The following is a 25,145-nucleotide window of genomic DNA, read 5'->3' as shown; positions in this document are numbered from 1 at the left end:
GCCCACCACCACCACCATCATCACCGCCACCACTTCCACCATCACCACCGAGCCCACCACCACCACCATCATTACCGCCACCACTTCCACCTCCACCAACATCGCCACCACAACCACCATCACCACCAAGCCCACCACCACCACCATCATCACCGCCACCACTTCCACCATCACCAACATCGCCAACACAACCACCATCATCACCGCCACCACTTCCACCTCACCAACATCGCCACCACAACCACCATCACCACCAAGCCCACCACCACCACCATCATCACCGCCACCACTTCCACCATCACCAACATCGCCAACACAACCACCATCATCACCGCCACCACTTCCACCATCACCAACATCGCCAACACAACCACCATCACCACCAAGCCCACCACCACCACCATCATCACCACCACCACTTCCACCATCACCACCGAGACCACCACCACCACCATCATCACCGCCACCACTTCCACCATCACCACCAAGACCACCACCACCACCATCATCACCGCCACCACTTCCACCATCACCACCAAGGCCACCACCACCACCATCATCACCACCACCACCTCCACCACCATCATCATCGCCACCACAACCACCATCACCACCAAGACCACCACCACCACCATCATCACCGCCACCACTTACACCATCACCAAGCCCACCACCACAACCACCATCACCACCAAGCACACCACCACCACCATCATCACCGCCACCACTTCCACCATCACCAAGCCCACCACTACAACCACCATCACCACCAAGCCCACCACCACCACCACCACCATCATCGCCACCACCACCACAATCATCACCTCCACCACTTCCACCTCCACCAACATCGCCACCACCACCACCATCACCATTAAGTCCACCACCACCAACATCATCACCACCACCACCACTTCCATCATCACCACCGCCACCACCCAGCCCAGCGCCGCCATCTCCTGCTCCTCCCAGCCCAGCGCCGCCATCTCCTGCTCCTCCCAGCCCAGCGCCGCCATCACCTGCTCCACCCAGCCCAGCGCCGCCATCACCTGCTCCTCCCAGCCCAGCGCCTCCATCGCCTGTGCAGCCCAGCCCAGCGCCACCATCGCCTGCTCCACCCAGCCCATCGCCTCCATCACCTGCTCCACCCAGCCCAGCGCCTCCATCGCCTGCGCAGCCCAGCCCAACGCCTCCATCGCCTGCTCCACCCAGCCCAGCGCCGCCATCGCCTGCGCAGCCCAGCCCAACGCCGCCATCGCCTGCTCCACCCAGCCCAGCGCCTCCATCGCCTGTGCAGCCCAGCCCAGCGCCACCATCGCCTGCTCCGCCCTTACCACCAAGCCCGTCACCAACCTCACCCCCAACTCCATTTCCAAGCCCACCTCCGCCAGCAACCCCAAGCCCGCTACCACCATCGCCACCACCTCTCCCACCATCCCCGTCACCATCACCATCACCATCACCACCATCGCCACTACCTCCTCCACTGTCCCCGCCACCATCCCCGCCATTTCGGCCAGCATCCCCATCCCCGCCAGCACCCCCATCTCCGCCAGCACCCCCATCCCCGCGACCATCCCCGCCACCATCCCCGCCACTTCCGCTAGCACCCCCATCCCCACCAGCACCCCCATCCCCGCCAGCACCCCCATCCCCGCCAGCACCCCCATCCCCGCCACCAACCGAAGATGCACCTCTACCCCCGACCCCACCACCCAAGTTACCGCCCAGTCCGCCAGGACTACCGCCTCCTAACCCGCCCTCCCCGTCACCACCTCCCAGTCCGTCGCCTTGGACCGCGCAATGGGCCTCTGTGCTGCCAAGTCCCCCACCGCCGCCGCCACCACCTCCCGCCTCCTTCACGTTGATCCGGCAGCCGCCAAGCCCTCCCCCCCCACCGCCAGAGGTTACAGTAAGTAAACCGCTCGTACCGCTGGCGGAAAACCCATCCAACGTGGCATCAACTATGGCAAGCAACGCCAATCGCTACGTGTGTGCTGTTTGCAGGTTGCGGCGGTTGCATTGGAACAGTCCGTTAACATTGTTGCCACAACAACTGTCGATGTCACGGCCCCCGAGGTAAGCACGAGGAGTTTTGGAACCCCCTTGCTAGTCGACCGCGTGTAGGGATCAGCCGGTACAGCCGCATGAAGCCCCTCTTGAGCCCGAGGCGGCGTGCGTGCGTGTGTCCGTTTTGCTTTTGCTTGGCACCCTGGCGGGGCCCGCTATCCGGCCGGTGGGTGGCAGCTGGCACTAAGGTTCGCAACGGTTAGCCACTCGAGTGCAGACCCCGCGACAAATGGTGCTTGTACGACATCTTATGTCACTACTGCTGCCGACTGCTTCACAGTACACTAGCAGCCTAGCTAGCTATAGTTTTACGTCATCACATCACCGACAATGTGCTCAATTCAAGCACCACCTTGCAGTGACAGCCGACATAGCTTCCAACGGCGCAGCCAACGGGAGATTAGTTGTGCCGATGAGCCGCTTGATAGAAATAGCTGGTGATGAAGTGTTTCACATCAAACGTGGTGTTTTGCACATTACTGGGAACGCTGCTGTGCGTGGTATGGGTACCTTCCCGTGCCTTGGCTTCCGTGCCTTGCTTGGTCCGTGTTTGCTTGCGTGGCTAGCAATACCTCGCAGAACAGACTTCAGGAGCGGCTTGCATCAGCAAATCTTTGGGTTCGCTTTAACCCCGTATTTCACACGTACACACATACGTACGTTGTATGCGTACGTCGTGTTGAAGTCCGCAACCGAGACGCGCTGATCTCAAGCTCGTATTGACTGCAGATTGTGCTGTTGGGCTCGTCCGAGGTTGTACTTCAAGTGTACGACATCTACACAGAGCTGGGCGCACAAGCAATCGACAACCAGGACGGTGTCTTGCCCGTTAACGTGCTTGGCGGCCCAGTCAACACGTCCTCCACCACGGCAGACAGGCCAATCATTGTGAGTGGTCCTCACTGCACTGTCGAGCGAGTACTCCGCTGTCCAGTGTAGATGTGCACGATTACCCGCTGGTTAGGTCGGTCGTTTGAAGTTCGCGACAGCCAGTTGGCATTTCCTACGTCGCCTATGTCCCACCTGCGCACACCTGCATTTTCTAGCTGTTAGGACGGGCAGCCGTGGCTTACATGTTGATGCCGTATATCGGAAAGTGCTTTGTACGGAAAGAAACCTGGAACCCGTATGTACGGAGCCCGACATCCATCCATCCATCCCTTTAATTTTCGTGCTAGGGATCGCATGCAACATCTTGGCCAGCTGCGCTGTTTATCTGGTGACTCAGCAGCCCTATTCGCGTAGCACTTTCGGGGGGCATGTGTGCAGCGGCCGCTTCTTGCCTTAGGGTTACCAGGCAGCTAACCATGTCGTGGTTAAGGAAGAAAGGAGCCCTGCCCAACTGGTAACCCGGCAGGCGCTAGAGCGCACAAATTAGAGACGACACTACCGGACCGCAGGCAGCATCGGAGTCTTTGAAGATTTAACAACCCGTTCGCGGGAAACACCCCTGACCTGACACGCTGTTTGTCGCGATACTATCGTGTCGGCATATGGCACCTTGCCAAAACAAATAATGATTACTTCAGGACTCTTAACCCCGGCGTGTATTAAGGGGATCAGCTAAAAAAAAAGTTGGGAGTCGTCATTGCTGGTAATCAGTTATTTTGTATGCGCCTGCGCCCCCTCATCCGTGTTGCCCGTTTCCCGAAATCATGCGACTGGCATGTTGCTGGGTGATCAAGCTGGGAATCAAGCCGCCCTGAAGCACACATGCCGGACTTTGTAGTAAACCGTTGCACATGCCATTATCATGCCTGGGGCAGAATTGGATCATAGCTATACGTGAAACATTCCGGGCAAAAAGGTCATATCTGTATTCGAACATGCGACATGCAATATATCGACCTAGTGTATGCCGCGTGCGCGGGTGGCGCGACATGAAACGAGACATCGCAATGTTCATCTTCCCCTAGCTATCTATACGCAGTTGGGGTACATGTCACAGTTATGAAGCAGCCCTCACCGTCTTGCCAGACGCGTCAAAAGGTAGGCCCATGACTGTATGATAACAGGTTGCGTGTTCATGGACCTGCTAGCCAGCCAACTAACTCAACTACCTACCTACCTACCTACCATTGCCGCAGGTAGTGTATGAAGCCATTGACAGGGCGGGAAACGTGGCTCGAACTGAACGGCGTGTGTTGGTACGCGACAACTGTATGCTGCAGAGGGAGCGCCGGTAGGCTTTTTGCATTTTGTTGTATAGCTTGAAGAACTGTTGTTGGGTGTGCAATTGGTTAATATGGCCACAGTGGCGTCGCGGAGTAGCATCAGGTTTGGCTTTAGTTGCTGCTGCTGTCGGACCAAAGTATCTTCTTTGCCGGCATCATTGAAGGACAGTCATTTTGCCAGGTTGATTCCCCGCCCCTACGAGCCTTTACCTGATTGACGGGAACTAGATGTTGGTGGATTTATGGATTATTGCGTAACGAGAGTTGCATAAAGTTACCTGGCCTGCGACTCACCGCGCAGGTGCCCCAACACTCTGAGGTGCTCCGTGTTTGGTTCGTGCAACCTTAACTCGCAGCTGGAAAGCATGTCCACGACCACATCGACTGAATCTTCACCACAGGCAAGCAAGACCGGGGCCGACCACATGTTGCGCGCCCGTACAGCTTCCCCCCTGCTTCCCGGCCACGTCCAACCGTAGCTCGCCAGCGGATACGCTTGGGCCTTTTTCAAACCAATGATGCTTTAGTGAAGTCCAGCCCGAAGGTGCTTCAATCAAGTCTTGCCCCTTCAGCAGGCCGCACGTTGGTGCCTCAATCACCGAACAAAGCGTAACCTTATATGTGTAGTATGTAGAAGGTGTCCTAGTAAATGCAAGGCCAAGTTGTAGTCCCCGCCTTACTCCCTCACTGGCTTACTGGTTTACTCCCCTTTACTGCTTTCCCTTCTCGCGGTCCGCTCGGCTCTCTCTCTCTCTCTCTCTCTCTCTGCATCATCCACAGGGTTTCCAAGTTCCGGTCGACAACATTCCGCCCACAATCCAGATCCGGGGGACCGGGCAGCTGTATGTCACACCAGCCGGGGCGCGGGGCATGATCAACGTTGTCCTGGCGGGCTCGGCTTACGTGGATGCCGGCGCGACAGCAGCGGATGTTGTTCCGGTGGCGGCTTCCAGAAGCGGCAGTGGCACCACGACGGGATCAACCACGAAAACTGTCAACCTCACGAGTACCATCCTCACACGTGTTTTCAGCCCCAGTGGCTTGCAGGTCGGCACCGTGTCGACGGATGAGCCCACTGGCGATGAGGCCGCGGGTGGTGTGCCGTACCTTATTACGTACGATGTCGTTGATGACGCCGGCAACCGCGCAAGCACGGTGTATCGCCGTGTGTATGTTGTGTGTCCGGCGCCTGAGTACGAATGTCCGCGTGAAGACGAAGACAGCCCGCGTGCCTGCAGCAAAGGCGGCATGTGTGGCGTTACTGGTCTGGTCTCCAATCAGGCAGCTTCCACCACTATTGCAACAGCAGGGAGCCTCAGTGGAAGCATTGTAACCGCCAGCAGCGGCAGTACTAGCAGCGGCAGTACTAGCAGCGGCAGTGCCTCCGCCAGCAGCAGCAGCAGCCCTGGCGGAAGCAGCGGCAGCACATACCAGGCAACGAGGGTCCCTCGCCTGGTTCTGAACGGAGAGTCGGTCATCACTATCACAGCTGGAACATCGTACCTGCCATGCCGAGGCGCAACGGCGACCGATTGTGAGCCCGGCAGTACGGCAACCCTGGACACATTCGGGGATCTGAACCACCAAGTGAGTGATGACCGCTTTTTCATTATTGCTGAGGGGTCCGGTATATTTGCACCCGGCAAAGGGCGTCTTGTGTTAGAAGCGGAGGCGTAGGCAAGGGCGTCAGTCGTGTGGTGTCAGATGCAACACCAAACGTTGAAGCGTCACGCTAGTGGAAGGATGATATTGGGATGAATTGCTCCAGTATAACGTTCATACGCTCTAGAATGTTGCAGAGACACACAAGCGTAGTTTTACAGAGTTACAGAGTTACTAACTTACAAGGTTAAACCCCTATGTCCCTAAATCTTACCTAACGCTTGCTTGGCTTCTACACGATATGCCTCCCAGGTGCGGGCGTGTGCTACGGGTGTTCCAAATCCTCTGCCGTACAACTTCATTGGGCTGAAATATTGTAATTTAGATACCCGCACCCCGGGAATCTACAAAATCTCCTTCCATCTTGTTTGGCCCGATGTGCCGGAGATGGTCATCTACAGGTAAAGCCCTGTTAGCATGAATGATTAAATCCATGTGTACGGAGGGCATACCGTTAGAGGAAGTAAATAACGGTAAGGGAAGCAAACGCTATCTGGCACGGCGCACGAGACGTCTTCTTTGGCCATGCTCACTTCCAGCTTACACTCGAAAGCACGTGTGCGCGTAAACCCCTCGCGGGAGCAGGGGGGGTCGTCGTAACGGTTCCGTAAGCGGTCCCCATTTTCACATAACGCAGTTTGAAAACACACCCTCTACCAACACCACCACGTAATCCACCTAACCTCACACGACCAGCCTTGGCCAAGGAGGTGGAAGGTGAAGGATTATCAGCCCAACTTCAATAATAATCGGTTTGAATATAAAATTGACACCCCGGAAAATGAAAAACACGCTGAGGTTGGTCTTGCCTTATACGACCGCACTTGGGATAGATGCAAGCACGTCAAGCGTATTATTGGGAGAGGGGAATCCGGGGCGCTTGTCACGAGGATATACAAAGGTGATACAAGCGTTCTCAAAGATGATTCCGTCCGTTAATATACGAATCGAGACGAAGCCCTTGCTGCATCCCCCCATCTCCAAATCCCCCTTCCGAATTATTGTGATTATTATTTTTGCGCGCAGGACCGTGGTGGTGCAGGATCTGTGCGAGGGCGAGCGCGCCTGCAGTGATGGCAAGTGCTCTGTGGACGGCGTGTGCTCAAATGAGCTTAAGATTGAGGTACAGGCAGCCGCTAGTTGGCAGCCGGCGGGCAAGACCACAAGTAGTGCCACCAGTACCGCCCCTGCTATTACGGCAATCACCAATACGCCACCTCGCATCACACTATCCACGAGCGAGATAATTGGGCAACAGGTATGGAAGCATACCTATGATGAGTGATTATATGTGTAACCGGTAGGTCTGAGATGTTGCACAGTAGCTGTGTTTGTTAGATACTTGGTGCGAAAAGTGCGCAACGAGCAAGTACAGCGCTGCATTTCTAGACGCACGTTGTATTTGGGATACATAGCTATGTATGCACGTATAATGTTCCTCGTTAGGTTAGGCAAGAGGAGGAGCTGAGTCCTGCGCCCACGGGGGGTCACGCAGCTAAAAACACCTCAACTTGCACCAAGATAGGTGTGTCTATCGAAGGCACCTTCGAAGGCCCGCCGCGGCGCTGGTGGCAATAATACGTTTCTCATCAGGCGTGGAAGACGACATTCCTTGCTGCGTTGCCACTGTCACCATGATATCCGTTCACCGGCGCAGGTTTCCATCTTCAGTGGTGTAGCGTACAGTCTTTGTACGGCAGGCCAGAGGCCTACACAGGCCCTACCATGTGAGCCGCTGGGTATCGCCGAAGATGTCGAGGACGGCAACCTTACTGCCCTGGTAAGTAGTGGGCGGGAAAACCTTTGGACACTTCGGACAGGCTCACGACATGTAGGATATATTTATAATCACGCTGCGCTAATGTATGGCCAACCGGGGATGCACGCTCCTCTATCAGTTAACCTGATTGTGTGAGCGCACGTCAGCAGCTTCAGCAGCAGGCAAAGTTACGAAGCAGGTTTTTAAGGCCGTGGGACCGCGGAAGCTCGAGCTATTCGTACGCTGGCTTCAAACACATTCTCCTTTCACCCGTTGCTTGGTACGTGGTGCTAAGCTGCCAGCCAAATCACGCTTGGCGGCGTCAGGGTGACGTACACCTATCGCCATGGCGGCCATGTATGATGTTACAGGGTGGTATAGCTTCACCAGCGGCCCCTTTCCCGGGGCAGTTCCCTGCTCTCCCGTGCTAGAGGGGCACCCTAATCCATTTACCCCATCCGACTTCAGAATGTATTCGTTGGGTTCAGCAACTCACCATGTATGTATGCCTACCCGTTCCTCCACCGAAACGCCGTCGCCGGCCTCAACACGCCATGTCATACAGTTATAACGCTCAACGAAACCTCCTTCCTTTCGTACGAACTGCCACCTGGCCAAGAAGAAGCGAGTATCTTCTGATGGGAGGGCATGTATGCAGTAGTCGCTCGGCGGCTGCGATGGTCAGATAGCACGCATGGATCTGCGTTACTTGCGTACGCTACACTTATCGTTGAATGTCGTACATACAGGCAAACTGCGACAGCACCTTCCTTAGGTTCACTGTGGCTGTAATTGACGCCCTGCCTATGCAGATCACACTTTGCCCTCCAGGCGATTGTGCAAGGAGCCAATGTCGGGCCCATGTGGCAGGTCGGAAGCAACTGATAGACTGCGGGGTGGATACCGCAACCGCACCCGTCGGCTCGGTCTTTCGGTTACAGCTGGCCATATACGATAGCACAGGTGCGAATGCCACAGCCGAGCGCCTCATCATCGTCATTAGCCCCTGCCCCGCGGACCAGTTCACCTGCGACGATTCGATGGCGGCTTCGGACAGCTCCGTGCCGGCTGGGGTGGTCTGCAGCCCAGTGCCATGCGCCTTACGACAAGGCTTGCAGGGCCTTGATGCGAACGCCGGGGCACGACCCCGTCTGTTTCTGCTGCCCAGCCTCCAAATCGATCATCTTAGCAAGGTGCGATACTGCGGCATGCATGCTCAAGGCGGGCGGGTACCTACCTACGGACGTTACCATTCGTTACGCTGGCGTTCCAACCTGGGGTGTATGGAGGGAAGCTGACGGTGCGCATTTATTATCCTAAACTCCTCAAACCCAAGAATTTACCGTTATCCATCCGGGGTGATCATGCATGGGTCTTTCCTTGACAACGTTGCACCTTACCTTTGAACGCTAAGCAAGGTGACGCGCCAAGGTTACCCGGCGGTCAAACCAGACCAGGGACACATGGTACGGTTAACCATAAGAATGCTTTGCTTTGGATCGCAGCTACAACACCCTGATTCAACGAGCCTGTTTGCAGCTAGCTGATGGACAAGGTGAATAGTAGATTTGTTATGCTTACATGTGCTGCTGGGCGAACCCCCGCTCTCCACCTTACTTGTGCACGCAGGCGGAGCTGAATCAGTCGCTAGTCCTGACGTATCGCCAACCAGCTCCCTTCAGTTTGGCGCCATGCGCCGCTTTCACAGATGCGGTACCGGCGACACCCACACAGCAGACGGCAGCTGGGCTCTGCGGGGCCGTTGCAAACAGTAGCACAGGCGATGACCTCACGCCCTACATCACCACGGCAGTCAAGGCCCTATGTCCCAGCGGCGGCTCCAGCAGCTGCTACGGGTGTTCGGTTACCGGCCTCTCCATGGGCACCTGTCTGCCTGGGAGGTACCGCATCGTGTATTCGGTGAAGGATGGTGATGCTGTGTCGGGGCTACAAAAAGCCGCTCGTCTAGACGTCAGTGTAGAGCAGGTATGCTTGGGTGCTAGAGGTTGATCGTACATCGGGCGTCGACGCACCTGTCCGTGCATGATGCTGTTACTGCAGTTTAACTAGTACAGGGAGTGGTCCTCCACAACATCTTGCCTGTCCGCAGCTGCCCTTCCAGCTGGCTTGAGTTCACCTGCATGTATTGGCGCACCAGGTCTCCTGCATATGTCTGTGGACTGCTCCTGCCGGCCCACAGCGGTCAGCGCATTTCACATGCTCCGTCAGGTCAAGCTTACAAAACTCTCGCACCTTTTTGCTAATTGTGATCTCCTCTCCGCAGCTAAAGGCGCAGACGTTTACCTTTTCTATGTACTACAACGGTACGGCGGCCAGATCCCCTGATCGTATGGCTGCTGAGGCGTTTGCAGCCACGCTGCGAAGCGCAAATGTCTCTACGAAGGTCGAGATGTTATCTATCGCGCTAAAGGTATCGCCGGAAAAAAATCCTTAAACTCCCTAGCTGCCTAGCTAGGGAAGGGTAGCTGGCCTACATGCAACGGCACGCTGGCATAGTACCAGCGTACGGTTGCATCCTTCGTACTTACCTTCCGCCCGCCGCCGACACCAGGCTAGCTAAGCCGCCACCGCGCGTCCTCTTTGCTTGCTGGAAGTATATGACTACCTATATCGGTGGTGCACTCAAGTACTATCAACCGCAGATCACGTGTATGTACAGATTTGGTTATATTCATGCCGGTAATGAATTTGGTCATAACATACAAGGACATGCTGTCGAGGTGGAAGGGAAAAAAACAGCTCATCGCGCCATCGCGCCAGTTCATCGGTTGAGATTGTTTTATCCTTGGCACGCTTTGCTGTACCTTCGTACTACTCCGTACTCCCTTTTTGTATGCCATTCAGGCCTTGGGAGTGGCTACGGGCAGCGTGCGCCGCCTGGACCTCCTGGCTGAGCCTGGAGTCCAACCATGCAATGTCTCGGTGGTGTCGTACTGTGTTGCGGTGAGGGAGACCGTTTCCATGCATGAAGCGTGCTAAGGGATGGTCAAGTTCGGGTAATTTGGCACAGCCGGTCGGGTTAAGGCGGTTCACAGCGTGGCATACAGCGTTACGTATTGAGCGGGCTACGTATGTCTTGCACCTGCTCTGCAATGAACTCATCTGATACCAAACTCACGTAACTCAGCGCATTAAGCCCAGCGCACGCAATTGCCTGCTGAACAGGTTGCTATTAACGTGACGACGGGTTCTGCCGACTTTTGGGACACTTCAGACATGTTCTTTGGCGCACTGTATTCGGACGCTACAGCGAGTGAGGATGGAACTGTAAGCGACATGCGTCGTCGTCGACAAAACTTGGAACTCGTGGTTCGTCACGATGAAGGCGACGACTCTTCTGCCCTGGTAGATGCCCAAGAGCGCTACATGCATGTAGTACATACCCCCGCCGACGGTAACGCCGATTCATTCTTCGGACACACAAAGTCGATTTGGGACAAATATGAACCGTTGAAAGCTAACCATGCCATGCCAGCGTCACGAGAAGGATTTGACGCTATATCCAATTTTATTGATGGAGTCAATGCTGATGACATTTTGACCAAGGCAAAGCGCTTCACCGCCACGTCCAGTGTGCTCTCTTCACCTTCCAGCGCTCCTGCGCGCTTGCATCGACGCTTGCAAGCTGAATCCTCAACCATGGAGTGTGTTAACGTGACACTCACTGAATTGACAGCAATCTTGGCATCCGCGGACAGCGCCGTAGCCTCTTTGGAGCCATACAGTACGACATGCACAGAGAAACGACCTGAAGGGGCCAGCATGGCTCAGAGCCTGATCTCGGGTGCTGTAGACGGAGTTGGCGGCGCTTCTCAAACAATTCTTTCCAACCAGGTGAATCCTTCGTGCCGTGAATGTGATATTGTGCGTGCGCGGTTTTCCACTGCGAAGCATATGCATTGTTCCCGCTGTATGGTCCGGTCTAGGGTCCATCCCAGCGTGTGACACTTCGGGACTGCCTGACAGTGCTAATGTGTAAACACCCTAGTCTGCTACATACTCAGCCGGACTGGCATTCTCGCTTGTGTGTGTGTGTGTGTGTGTGTGTGTTACACCTCGGTTGCGTTACCCAGAGAGGTGTAACGAGCCCATACGAGCCAGGTAGAGGCCCAAGAGCCTAAGAGCCACAACTCTGGTACAAGGCATCATATAACGCAAAATGTTCTAGTACTCAAGCAATATACACACGGTAGCCAAGGAAATTAGTCAACTATGCCCGCCTGCGTAGACACGAGCGCGTAAGCCAAATGCTATGTACCAGGTGGGCTAGGTTTGTTCGCTCGCTGGCGATGTGTCCACATCCCTCACGCCATGACGGCCCCGTCCACGTGTGGCAGGCGGCGCTGCCGTGGCTCATTGCCCGTGTGGAGGACAAACTGTCGGAGACAGACGAGGTGAGGTCGCAGCAAATGGATAAGTTTATCCATCGAAACCGTCAGGGACTGCGCACACGCTCATCAGGGAACATGCGAGTTTCTTGAATGCCTGGCAGGGGCGGGTTGCAGATCACGCGGGGTGTTGCAGCAAGCTGCTTTCGGGGTCGGCATGCAGTCATGGTGACTGACGGAGTGACGGTAGCGACCAAAAGGGGCCATTAGCCGGTCTCTAGTGCAGCCTGCCCTCGTTTTATACACCTAGTGTTATGTAACAATTCTGCCAACACGCTGTTGTAGTAGCTGTCGTATAATACGGCACACACGTCGTCTATGATTACGAGCAAAGGCGCTCTGCCAGCATCTTAATCTTTTCAGCGGCCTATTCGCTTCGGGATCCACTTTGCCCCGATTGATTGGAGTCCAATCCGCTCCATCAAATCAACCACGGATCTGCTCGAATCGCTTACATGTGAACACGTCCGGGCACTGCATCTGAACGGGCTCACTCCCCATGTCACACTTCCCTTTACACATCATCAACCGCATCATCAACCGAGCCCTGCCTCGTATGATGTGTGAAACAGGGGGGTGTATCTTCGCCCGTGGCAGCTACCCTGCGAAACCCTGCCTTCCCCGGTATTTCGGGGCACCCTCATCCAGTCACCCTAGTCAAACCCTCGTATGTATTCATGCATGCATGTTTGTTTGCAAGCCCCATCCGTACGTTCCTACACATATATGTAGCTAGCTAGGTAAAGGCTTCTAAGCACCTGGGAGTTCACGCCACCATCTGGGCTGCATCTGTACAGCCCTTACAGACCTCACATGGCATTGCAGATTTCATGACATGACCTGCAGGCATCCTGCAGTTGCAAAACCACGCATTCACCTTTTTCAGTTCCATCGTAAGTCCGCACCGAACAGTGAATCCGCTTGGGTTCACTTTCTAGTCGCATATCCTGAGGCAGGTATGGGGTCCAGCGCTCTGTTTTTCCTGCCCCTGTATTGGGGCGGTCCTTTGCTGACTTCCAAGCCACCCGCCGGTCGCTCACTACCGCCACCCGACCCATCCGTACGCAATCACAAGGGCTACCGTCGAGCTTCAACTGGCAGCATGCAAGCAGCCGCTACGGCCCTGGCATCAGAAACTCAGCAAGCACAAGAGCTGCTTGCGAAGATGACGGGAAAAGAGGCAGAGCGTGGCAGAGCGGGCACGCTGGGGCTTACGGCCAGCTTGCTTCAGGTGAGATCATGCACAGCTAACTACCCGTTGGTCCCAAGTTCTTACGTGTCGCTAGGATAAGCTAGGATACGTGCACATTGCTACGCTTTACTTGATTGTTTGTATAGCTTGATGTGCATCCTGGAAATTGGTGACCTGGATTTCAGACTACTAGCAGTCAAAGGAAACAGCCAGATATGCATAATAGCGTGCATTTGCGTGCACTTGCTTGTCTGTGGTCCTTCGACCCTGCCGCTGCAAGCAAGCCTAGTGGCCTGCTGCTGTCCTGTCCTCAGCTTCACCATTCCGTCCCAGCAGTATAATATCACGACTTTTCAGGAAAGAACAAAACGGCGGATGCAGATCCCGTGATATGCCCAGGATATTACACCCAGCGGGATGATGGTGATACTGACGTGGATGTCCCATTGAATCTCCGCAGATTGCTGTGAACGAGGCCGAGTCCGCAGCCTTACTTGCCAACATCACCGCTGTGCTTCTACCTGAGGCTTCAGCGGTAGCCTTGGATGCGGACCTCATGAATGCCTACCTCGACCCCGCTTACATCGCATGTGTGTCCTCCAAGGTTTCTGTTGCTTCCTTTGCGTTCCACGTCAGCAGATACACCACCGCCGCACCACCCGACCCGCAGCCCCCTGCTCAAGCTGCCAGCCCCAGTCACCGTCGTCGTCTTTTCCGTAGCCCAGATGAGGATGGGTGGGCGAGGTGGCCATCACCTGGCTCTGGCCAAATCGCCACCACGGCGCGCCTGCCATGGCTATCCCAAGCTTACTCACGGATGTCATCCTTGGTGTGCGCAAGTCCCCAGGGTTATCATGGTCACTTACTCACCTCCGTACAGGGGGTTTTCTGCGACACGAGAGGAGGTAATCGCCCAAACGCCGATACCACAGAGGGTGCCAGCACAGGACAGCGTGGCCGCATGTATGGCAGCAGGCGGCGGTCAACGAGGGGCACCAGCAACTCCAATAGCGGCAGGTCACAGTTCACCGGGTACACCCTGCCAGATGGCTCACAATACAATTACAGTCTCTTGGATGACAGCGACCTTCGGCGGCGCCGCGCTGGGGGTCGGAACGACGTGATGTTGGGGTTACTGCTTCACCAGGTGGGTACAGACAGGCATACAACAGAGGTATTCAAAAAGAGCAGGCAGGGCCAAGTTTAGCTCTTGTGAACGGCCATTATTCCCAGCGGAGGGGGCCCCGGCTGTCCATGGAAGGCAGCCGCTTACATACTCAAATTTGCTGCTCCTTCCACAAGTTTGCGGCCTCTCTTCCTGTGCAGGAGAGGCGAACTGTGGATGGCCTGGCCGACTCAAACCGGCGCGTTTGCAAACAAAGCAGTTATTCATACTTTTATGGCGGTTGCGATGCCCGCACCTTCAAAGTCGTGCTGTCTGGTAACTTGGGTGGCATCGGCAACGACCCGGTGTTTAGCCGGGTGTCTTCCTTGTACGACGCCACATTGCGGTCGTCAGATTGGTACAACATGACGGAGGTGTGTGGAAGGGAACTCATGCAAATAAGAAGCACCTCTGTGCCGGTGCTTGATCCGAAACTACTTATCCATGGGATATTGACCATCTTGCGCCCTCCTGCTGGAGACCCAACACATTTCTGTCTTCCAAGTTGCTCTCATCATGTGCATGTGTGTATCGTCCCCACGCAGGGTTCCCCCGAAATCAACCCCTTGGGGCTGCCGTACGGATTCTTCCATGAGCCCCTGGAGAGCTTCTCCCCTGGCTACCCTCTGCTGCTAGACACGCGTCTGTCCGCCAAGAGAGCTGGACAGGCGCTCACCTACCTACGGGACGGGGGCTATCTGTCAGCCACACTGACAAAGTGCGTATACCTTTCCCTTAAGTGCACATGTAGAGCTGTGTGCCTCGTGTACAAATGGGCGAGAAGTCTCTGTCACCACATTGCGATGATTCTGCGTATACAATTTATTGAACAACCGCCAGTACGCTGTAGTAGCTGGCCGCTGAAGAGGCCTCTCAAGATGCTGGCAGAGTGCCTTAGCGCGTATTATTAGACGATGTGTGTGTCGTACTAAACGACAGCTACTATGTACGCAAGCAAGCAGGCGCACAGTTCAAACTGTATGCCCCAGCTGGGGCCCAGCAGCCAGCTGGCATTGTACATTTACATACATACATACATACATACATACAGTCCGGGAGTACAAATGCAAGTTCACAACCTCAGTAGTTTGCTCCAGGTGAGAGACCAAGACGGCAGGGAGCTCATAATACTTGCATGTTGGGTTTACCTGGCTGTCAGGTAGTGATTGGTCTGGATGAGCTCATGGAATCAGAAGCCCCAAGCAAGGCACTTTAGCCACCCGCTGCTGCTGCTGCTGTCTGTTGGCACAAGCTATAGTCTAGACGGCCTCTCAAGAAAGACAGAAGAGGAGATAAGAGTTCTGACTTGCGTTACACATCATCGCCGCAATAACAAGGTGTCTCTATGACTCCTGTGATCGGTGTAAGGATGACCTGTTATGTCTACTGTCCATGTACATGCCGTGCATCTATTTGCGCCTACATGCAGGTCCCTGCGTGCCGAGTTGGTAACCTACAATCCCGATGCTGCCGTGTTTGGCTACTGGCGAGTGGACTTCACCTGGCTGGACAGCGGCGACATTCGCGCCACCAGCTACCTGCTCGGACTGCCTGCGGTCAGCTACGGAGAGTACATCAAGAACCTGCAGGTGGGAACCAGCAGTAGAAGCAGTGAAGTAGATGGCGGAACAGGTTCGCTCATCCAGACCCATCACGGATCCATGCACATCCAACCATCCATATGTATAGGTCAGGCACTACTGGTGCACACACCGATGCCCCCGGAGGTTCGGGGATTGAGAACTGTCAGGGTCGATGGACGGTGGGGACCTGGGATAAAGTAGACCCGCGACCTGACCAGGAAAGGAGTAGAGCCGCCATTGATCCGGCAGATTCCATTGGATGTCGGTGGCTAGGGTGAGAAGTCGGCTAGGGTGATTGGATGAGGGTGCCCCCAAATACCGGGGACGGCAGGGTGAAGATATGCCTAACCACGCTGCTGTATTCCCCATTTCTTGTTGCGGCACAGGTGGCTCGTTTCCTGCCCGATTTCTTCTTGGTGCTGCTCGTGCTGGCATACTGTTGCATGACGGTATACGACGTGGTCATGCAGCTTCGGGCGCAGCGGGAGCAGCGCAATCAGCTAAGAGGTGGGGGGCCGCAGCGGCCTTGGAGGGCGGCGGCAAGCGCCTCTGCCTCTTCCTTCCGGCGTAGCTTCACGCAGCTGGGGAAGGTGGCACCGTGCGACCGGACCATACCTGACGGCGATGACAACTTCGAGGAAATTGATGGTGCGCGTTTATGCATGCACTCTAGCATGCTGTGTGTCATGCATCAGCTAGGAATGGTCATGGAAATGCAGCGCTACTGATGTGTCAACGTACGACAGCAACGCAGGTGATCCATTGCTTATTACTACTTCCACACTACGCAAGCGGGCTGGCTATACATGGCTATGGTTCGCCCTAATTGTTTCGCTGTGCTGAGCGCTGGCGAAAGCAGCTTGACGTCAGTGCTGTAGGATCCATCTTTACATATTGTATTCCTGTACCATAATTCTGTTTACATTCGTTTTGCCGTCCTTTGTTACACCGGGTACTTTCGTTTGCCACGTCAAGGACCGAAACCCCTAAATTCACGAACGACACGTAGATACCCCGGAGGAGATGCGCCACGTGGAATAAGACATGGCCCTGAATAGCCCTGAAAAAACCCGATACTAAATCTCTTGTCGTGCAAAAACAGCCCCTGCTGCAAGCATCGCACATCAACACCTCTGCATAATCTAAAATAACACCGCTGCAAGCGTGTAGATATGGTCGATGGTGTTTGTAGGTATAAGCAGCACCAGAGAACCCTGACCATGCAATCTGCAGGCGCTTCTGGACCTCGGGTTCGCGGTCACGTCGGCAGCAACCGGAAGTATACCCCCCGAATGAGCGCCGGTTGGGTGATGTACGAGACAGCCATCTGTGCCCTCATGGTCGCGGCCATTGCTGTCCTCTACACCTACACTGTACGGCTATCCGTACGTGAAGACTTCATCGCGCGCTTTGATGTGTACGACGCGGACGCCTTTGCGCCGGCGAGGTACTTCCTGCTTCGTCGCAGTACAAGTTTAAATTCCAGCGAGGGAGCCAGCTCCGCGGCCACGAACACAACGAGGACGGCCGGCAGCCCTGATCGGTGGCGCATGCAGGCGGATCCGCGGGCGCTGAATGCCGCAGGTGCCGTCCTCACACGGCTGGACTCGATGTACAACACCATTGTCCTGTACGCCTTTTTCCAGGTAAGCTGGGTCCAGGATCTCGCTGGGTCCAGGATTAAATCCATTGCTGTGTTCCGTTACATGCCATAAATGTCGTCATGGAGCAATATCTGAAAACCTGGAACACAATGGAAATGTCAAAGCGGAAAGTGTACATCATTGGAAACAACGAGACGCCCCCGAGTCACGCGGTAATTATTCCGCCCAGCCCCCCACCTAGCCAAGCAAGCAACTGCTCCCCCCCTACAACGCATCCTACCTTACGGTTGCAACGCGCGTGTTGCACAGGGCCTGGTCCTTTGTGCCTTGGAGGTGCGCTGGCTGCACTACATCTCGTTCCAGCCCCACCTGTCCATCGTCTTTGGCACGTTGGTCCTTGCGCTCCCCGACCTGCTACACTTCGCTGTGGTGCTGGTCATCTCCATCGTCATGTTCGCCGCCACCGCCTGCGTCGTTCTTGGTCCGTCCGTGGCGCAGTTTCACAACTTGAGCTCCTCTTTGACAATTATGTTCCAGTACTCACTGCTGCGGAATGACGGAGGCACCTTCAAGGTGAGTGTGTTTGGCGTTGAAGTATACATAGAGCAGTGTTTTTTTGGTAATATATAGTAGTATCATGTATCGACCATCCATTTCTGCCATGTACCATTTTTTGCTTAATACACGTGTACATGTATGTGCATGCCAGCGAGGCGACTGGCTAGCTAGGCAGCAGGTACGCATTCGTGGCGACACAGCTGGATACATGAACGGCATGTACGGGTCTCACAACTACCGCGTGTATGTTTGCTGAAACCTCTATGTTTGCTTACGTGTGACCCTTCCGGTGTGTAATCCTGCATATCACGTCACAACGTATCATGCATGCATGCATGCATGCATGTTGCCTCGCTCCCTGCCTACGTACCCGCCTGCGATCACATGCTTACAGAAAGTTCTGAGTTCCCCCCTGGAGCGGCCAGCTCTCGAGCATATGCTGGTGGGAGTGCTGTACTTCGTGGCGCCGCTCTTCTTCGTGTTCACCATGCTCCAGTTTATCCTGAGCTTCCTGGTGTTGCCTTTTCAAGAGCTTAAGCGCGCTGTTGACGGCCTCCCTGGGGTTCCACAGGTACAAATATGTTTGGATACTTCAGTTGCTGTGCGCACCGGTCCTGTAGGTCCATGCTTCGGTATGTCAGGCTTTGGGCTGGCCCTCAAGCAAGCTTCCACATGCATGACGGATGGGATACATTGTAGTGAAGAGAACGTGTCGCCTCCTGATCCTTGAACAGGACGTACTACGCATCCTGCACTGGTATTGGGAGCGATTTATTAAAGCTGCCCCCAAGAACAAGCTGCTGCTGCACTGGCTTGAGGTAGGTGTGCATCGTCTGTGCATCGGTGTACTTGATGTACGTGTGTGAGCTACTTACTTACTACTGATTTTGTGAGCTACTTACTATGCGTATGCATAGTATAGGGCATACTTTCGTTTTTTACTGTGACACATCGCGCTGTCATTTGCTCGTTGGATGTCATAGCCAGCAGCAGCATTGCAGCCAAAATCCTCATGGTGGAGCAGGCGCGAGGCCATCTGGGAGTCCTTCAACGCGTGGCGAGCGTGTGTCCGCCAGGAAGCGCCCTCCATCCCACAGCCAGTTAACAACCCACATAATGATGTATGTGCTCATACGAAATTCACAATCTACATCCGAGTACTATTGCTCATGCGATCAAGGAAATCAGCACTGGTCCAAAACCTCCACAAAACCGCGCACGCGTAGCGACACAAGCTGCTCAGAAATGTTTTTACCCTGGTATTTCTTAACCTCTCAGCTCACACGTGTCCCCCGGTGTACATTGATGCAGGACTCGCTCGCGAAAGGTCCTAGCAGGAGCTTCTTATACCGGATGAGAACCATGCTCTCCGCCAGGGGGGCCAGCATGATGGCACGAGTCCGCTCAGTGAGATTGGATTCTCGACGCATCAACTGGAGCATGTCAATGCAAGGAAGCATATCCGCAAATGGGCAACGCTCAGCGCCGGTAAGCGTAAGCAGCATAGCACGCGCAATACACCAGGATGCGACCTTGACGGAACTCCGTACGCTCGATACAACATATAGTGCTGACAGCTAGATAGAGCAGACTTCATGGTATCACCTTGTGTCACCAAAAGACCTGTTGCTTCATCTTACGGCATACACATCATTCAATTATGTGTATGTGTTACACCTCTGTTGCAATACCCAGAGAGGTGTAACGAGCCTAATTATGTTTTTCACAAGGATTTAGGGTTAGGATTTAGGATTAGGGTCCCCCCCTAAATGAAAAGACGTAGGGAGTAGGGGGGATCTTAAGTGACGTTGCATGCAAGCAAGGCTGAGTCCGTAATCGACTTCCTCGCTGTGTTTCTGACCCTGTCCTTGCTTTCATACCGCCACATAGATCGAGGCCATTGAAGGTAGCGACATCCTCAACAGTGCACTCAGTAAGGCCCTCCGGGCCGCATCACTTCATCGAGCTTTGACTCCATCCAGACCGCCAAGCAGCAGTAACAGCAGTAGCAGTAGCAGTAGCAGTAGCAATGGCAGCAGCAGTGATGAAGATCCACACCCGCTGCGACAGAGAAGCCCGCCAGAGGGGCCTTCAGCAGCGTTGACGGCTACCAGGACCACAGACTCAGCTGCGGGCGCCCAGAACTGCAGCAGTATCGGCGGCGGCAGCCACGGCACCGGCTTGCTGGATTTACAGCAATCATTCGGGTCAAAATTGGGCTCTCGGCCATCTAAACGGGCTCTTGTGAAGGCTGTATCCTTCAGAAGCGGCTCTCAGCAGCTTACATGGCAGGCGGCACCCCTGGCACCTGTGGCTGCCAACACCAGTGCCGTTACCGGCGACATCTGGGTGAACAGACTCGCGGCGGAGGGCGAGGCTAGGAAAGTCGTCATCATGGATCCGCCGCCCAGTGATTTGACCTCCGGAGGCAGGGCCAGGACGCTTCACCGGTTCTTTAGCACCGGTTTTGAATCTGCGGCCTTGTCACGACCAAGACCTCAAGGTGTCCCTGCAGCCGCCTTACGCAGCGATGCGATGGGCGGTGCTACAGCCAGAAGCCGTATGCGTCTCGTGCTGCTGGCTAAACGGTTATCAAACCCGCGCCAGCAGGGGGATGGCCCGGCGGCAGGGGGGTCCTCCAGCAGAGAGGCAGGGGTGACAGTGGTGGAAGACGCTGCTATCCATCTGGCAGATAAAGTGCTTGCAAACCTTGTGATGCGCTTGGGCGACGGAACTGACCTATCGGAGCTAGCCGAAGCTGCAGCTATGACTCCAGCACCGTTGTCAAGGGCGGCCAGTAACGTTGGTCGGGAGGTGTCACCATCGCCGCCACCATCCACACCCACTTCAGCAGCAGCCCAGCCTTCCATGCTGTGGCGCCGACCAAGCGCGCCTGTCCTGGCTTCTGACCTGCACGCGGACACACCGCCTGTGTCTGTCGGCAGTGGTTGTGCTAGTAGTGTCCATGAGAAGAGCAGGAACCGTGCTGGTGATGGTGGAGCTGACGGTGCCAGCGGCCCAAGCAGTCTCAACACCGCCATGGATGGGGCTAGGGAAGGGATGATAAACACGGTGTCATGGGCAGATTGCCGCCAAGCGGCACTGCAGCGTTTCATGAGCAGTGCCCAGCTGGAAGCTCCATGCGAGTCCGTGGCGGCTTGCAATGTGGTCAGCAGACGAAGTGAGCTCGGCAACAACGACATTAATGAGATGCTTCCCCCAAGCTTTATCATGACTAGCGCCATGATGCGACTGCCAACACCGCCAGCTTTACCAACCGCACATGGGGCAGCCTTGCCATTATCGCCGCCTTCCAGCAGCAGCCGCCTGGCAGCCAGGTCACCTCTCGCCACCACTCGAGGCAGCTTTCAGCGCCGCGCAAGGTGGCTCGCCAGTGACACAGACGATATTGGCTCTGAGCATGGGTCTGTGGGTCAAATGCACCAGCTGCTGCTCACACCACGGACGCAACTGTATGACACACCGCCCCCAGACATGGTCTTAGTAATGTCAGCGGAGGCAGAAATGCCACCTCAGAAGCCGACACTATCACCACTGCAGCTGCCATCTGAGCCACATCCCAGCTGGCCCGTAGAAGAGCCAACTGCTGACACATGGGCTACAAGGCCGACCAGTTCCCAGTCACCAGCACTCTCGACCCAAAGACGACGGGCTGCCTTTAAACCACCCGACCTGGGCCAGTATCGGCCAGCTGCTCGCGACAATCCACAAGAGTGGAGTTCTGCAACTCATATCAATGAACGAATTGACACAGCTGACAGAAGCAACCCCACTTCGAACAACATTCCCCGGAAATTAAGCAGCTGCCGAGGCAACAAACTCTTAGGGAATGCAGCAGCAAGTATCATTGAGGACGAGACGGCCGCGGAGGGGCCCAGTAATGTTGTGGTGGAACCAGATGGGCCCCCTGTCGGCATGGTGGTTGCTCTTCTGCCGAACACAACGATTTTATCCCACTCGGAAGCCTCTGACCCGTTGCAATCATCCACCGTGACACCAAGAGCCCCAAGTCCAGCTCCAGCTGCAGCTGTCCTTGCTGTTGATCCGGAAATCAACGGGCCTGCAGATGCCATCGACACTACTGTCACCACCCCAGAGTGTGACTCCGCACTTAGGCAAGGCAGGGAAGACCATGGCCAGTATGAAGCCACAAGCGTAAGCATGGCACCAACCCTGGCTTGGCCTTGCGCGGTTGATGGCAGTGCTAGAACCCCTCCTGGTCTGTCACCTGCACAGGCCATGGGGCAGTTGCAGGAACTACTGGTGGTGAAGCCAACTTTGCAGCTGGCTCCTGGCCATGGAGGCATTGTGTGTGATAATGGTGGTAACAGCGGCAGCGGCACTGGTATCAGTATCAACAGCGGCAGCGGCAGCAGCAGTGGTAGCGGCAGTGGTAGCGGTAGTGGTAGTGGTAGTGGTAGTGGTGGCATGAGTGGTGGTAGCCGCATCAGCGGGGGCCCGGTGGCTGAAGGGATGATGGAATCTACCCCAGGCGGGGCTGTGACTGCGGCGCGGCGCCATCTCACTGCTAGTGATGACAAAACACTCATCCCCAGTCCTAAGCCCCAGATCAGCGACATAGCATGCTGGCGGCAGCCATCATTACAAGCGGATAGCGACTCCACAGCGATCAGTCCCAACACAAATACTGGTAGCGGTGACGGTAGAATTAGTGAAGGGCCAAGTAATCCCCCAGCTGGGGGCAGCAACACAGATAAGGTTTACAGCAGCTGTAGAGATGTTCTAGACGCCTTACTCGAACTGATTAGGTACCTCAGCTGGATGCAAAGGCAGGTATCAGCGGCCACGATGGAGATCGAGGTGAGACGATTTTATAGTAGTAGGTATTACAACGAGCCCCAGACCGCAAGGGAATACCCCAGGATAGGGCCATCGGGCCACAGTGGACTGCCGTGCACTGCACGATTTTGCATTGACGGCGACCGTGTCTGCCTGGTAGGATTGGCGGCGGACCTCATCACGTTGGCAGCGGGCTATACCGGGTGTTTCGGGGCTTAAGGACTGTAGGATGGTTGCCTGCATGGTAGCGTGTGCCCCGGCTCCTGGCCGCCCAGTTAATGGGCAATGACGCCGTTCCGTTACATTTGCCGCATTACTCATTACGTTCGTCATCACACTCGTCATCACACTCGTCATCACACTCCCATCCAACTCATCAAGCGGTCACGCTTCATTTAGAAGATAGTAGGTATCCTTGCAAATCGAGGCCCAGCACCTGCGCCGCTGTTTCACTCTGTCCATCCACCGGGTTAATCGCTTGCAGGCCATGGCGACATTCCTGTCGAGGCTCATCTCCGAGGTGGAGGCATTGCCGTCATCCTCCACAAGAGACCGCAAGGCAGTCAGGGCGGCCCTCCATGCGGGCCTGCAGGCGGTGCTGGCGCAAGGCGGGGTGGGTATGCACAGTAACATCATCACACTACTCATTACGCTGATGACTGGTGCCCCAAAGTCGAATCGTTTGCAGGCGATGAGTGGATGACCCTTGACACGGACTTCCAAGGAAGCATGCATGGGAGAGCACATGTCGTTAAGCAAGCTACACCTCGCAAGGAACTCGAATCAAAGGGGGATTTTGCTGGTCCCTATCAAATCTACCAGGGCACGATCTATAGACGATCAACGTTTTGCAGACGTGAATACTGTGGCGGTGGCTAGCGAGTAATGGCCCGGGCTGTCTTGGCATCTCTCCCAAGCTTCGCACCTATCAACATGCCTAACAGTAACCGCCTTGACATCCATCAGCTATTTGTCGCTACATGTACTGCAGGAACAACGTACAGGTCTGAATGTACGGCAAGGCAATCACCGGCCCCTTGCCAATCAACTGCCATCTTCATGTCCTTCCTGCCTCGCGTATGCAAGGCTGGGAACGGTAGTACGCAATATACAAGTTTCCACCCGTTGCGATGCAGGGCCAGGAGGCTAACAGCGATGGACGCGTGCTGGCGAGCAGGAGATATTTCGGAGCACATGATCCGCAGAGAGAAACAAGCCGTTGGAAACAGGCTTCCTATGGCAACCAGCCGCCCAACTGGGACCTCCTGAGGCAAAGGGTGGCTGAAATGGGCTCGGCCGCTGATAATGGTGGCAGCGCCGTACAGCTGTCGCACATTGCCGCGTCCGCATGCGAGGTGCTGCAAAATGCCGTGACCGGACCCACGGGTTATTCAGTTGTTCCATTAGCCTATTATTCTACTCGTCGCTTGGATCGAGACACAGCCGCCCGGCAACGCCGGGGCTGGCGGCCACGGAGGCTGTCTCTATTGGCAGCTGAAAAGAGTCGGGTCAGCGGCCCAGGGGTCATCATTCCTGTGTCTTCGAAAAGGAACGACATCATGGGTGCGGAAGTAGGTTACAATAACCGAGACAGCTTGCCAGACAGCGGTCACGCGAGGATGGCTGTACGGCCGACTGCTGATCGTGGTGAAAAGATGTAACTGGACCAGGACGGTTTGAGCGAGGTCATCATCACTGCTGGGGGTGGGAAAGGACCACGTTCCCGGCCGGCAGCACTAGCTGATGACAACATCCCGGGGGGATTTCTTGTGTCTAGGTTGTCGAAGCACTGATGACTGTGTGTGATCATGAAACAGCAGCGGGTAGACCTCCAGGCCTGTAGACCTCCCGGCCTGTAGACCGCCGTGCGGCGGAAGTTGCATCCAGGCATCGGACCCGTCCAGAGGAGTATGTAGATAGCAACTATATGCTAGCCGTAGCATGGATATATAGGGATTATTGTTAAGGAAATACACAGATACAGGGATATTATTATTATTATTATTATTATTACTATTGTTATTATTATTATTATTATCTTTTTGGACAGCCCTAGACTGGCCCTTGGGCCTCGGCTTGTATGGGCTCGTTACACCAGGGAGTAACGCTACCCGAGGAGGTGTAAAACACACACACATACACACGCAC

The 25,145-nt window shown here is 55.3% G+C and overlaps 1 protein-coding gene across 1 annotated transcript in view; it reads left to right on the top strand.

Moving 5' to 3' along the window:
- VOLCADRAFT_87436 (uncharacterized protein) overlaps positions 1–24,658 on the top strand; it is a gene marked incomplete at both ends in the record, with an annotated part of 27,983 nt that extends 3,325 nt beyond the window's left edge. Inside the window, 33 exons of the mRNA XM_002947211.1 lie at positions 1,783–1,912; positions 2,008–2,079; positions 2,800–2,958; positions 4,158–4,252; positions 4,546–4,682; positions 4,724–4,788; positions 5,025–5,831; positions 6,159–6,307; positions 6,933–7,164; positions 7,564–7,686; positions 8,497–8,535; positions 8,607–8,858; positions 9,295–9,651; positions 9,950–10,096; positions 10,531–10,629; positions 10,852–10,953; positions 11,332–11,520; positions 12,024–12,080; positions 13,096–13,305; positions 13,727–14,413; positions 14,593–14,805; positions 14,977–15,149; positions 15,861–16,020; positions 16,401–16,662; positions 17,248–17,660; positions 17,928–18,191; positions 18,571–18,747; positions 18,911–18,994; positions 19,488–19,664; positions 20,247–21,559; positions 22,754–23,018; positions 23,482–23,610; positions 24,134–24,658. Of these exons, the coding sequence (XP_002947257.1) occupies positions 1,783–1,912; positions 2,008–2,079; positions 2,800–2,958; positions 4,158–4,252; positions 4,546–4,682; positions 4,724–4,788; positions 5,025–5,831; positions 6,159–6,307; positions 6,933–7,164; positions 7,564–7,686; positions 8,497–8,535; positions 8,607–8,858; positions 9,295–9,651; positions 9,950–10,096; positions 10,531–10,629; positions 10,852–10,953; positions 11,332–11,520; positions 12,024–12,080; positions 13,096–13,305; positions 13,727–14,413; positions 14,593–14,805; positions 14,977–15,149; positions 15,861–16,020; positions 16,401–16,662; positions 17,248–17,660; positions 17,928–18,191; positions 18,571–18,747; positions 18,911–18,994; positions 19,488–19,664; positions 20,247–21,559; positions 22,754–23,018; positions 23,482–23,610; positions 24,134–24,658 (8,263 nt within the window). The remainder of the gene's footprint in view (positions 1–1,782; positions 1,913–2,007; positions 2,080–2,799; positions 2,959–4,157; positions 4,253–4,545; positions 4,683–4,723; positions 4,789–5,024; positions 5,832–6,158; positions 6,308–6,932; positions 7,165–7,563; positions 7,687–8,496; positions 8,536–8,606; positions 8,859–9,294; positions 9,652–9,949; positions 10,097–10,530; positions 10,630–10,851; positions 10,954–11,331; positions 11,521–12,023; positions 12,081–13,095; positions 13,306–13,726; positions 14,414–14,592; positions 14,806–14,976; positions 15,150–15,860; positions 16,021–16,400; positions 16,663–17,247; positions 17,661–17,927; positions 18,192–18,570; positions 18,748–18,910; positions 18,995–19,487; positions 19,665–20,246; positions 21,560–22,753; positions 23,019–23,481; positions 23,611–24,133) is intronic.
- Between the last annotated feature and the right edge of the window lie 487 nt (positions 24,659–25,145).

This window comes from Volvox carteri (genome assembly GCF_000143455.1).
Source record: "Volvox carteri f. nagariensis unplaced genomic scaffold VOLCAscaffold_5, whole genome shotgun sequence".
Classification (NCBI taxonomy): Eukaryota; Viridiplantae; Chlorophyta; class Chlorophyceae; order Chlamydomonadales; family Volvocaceae; genus Volvox; species Volvox carteri.
Note: the sequence above shows the minus strand (reverse complement) of the source record. Positions and strands in the feature narration are given on the sequence as shown.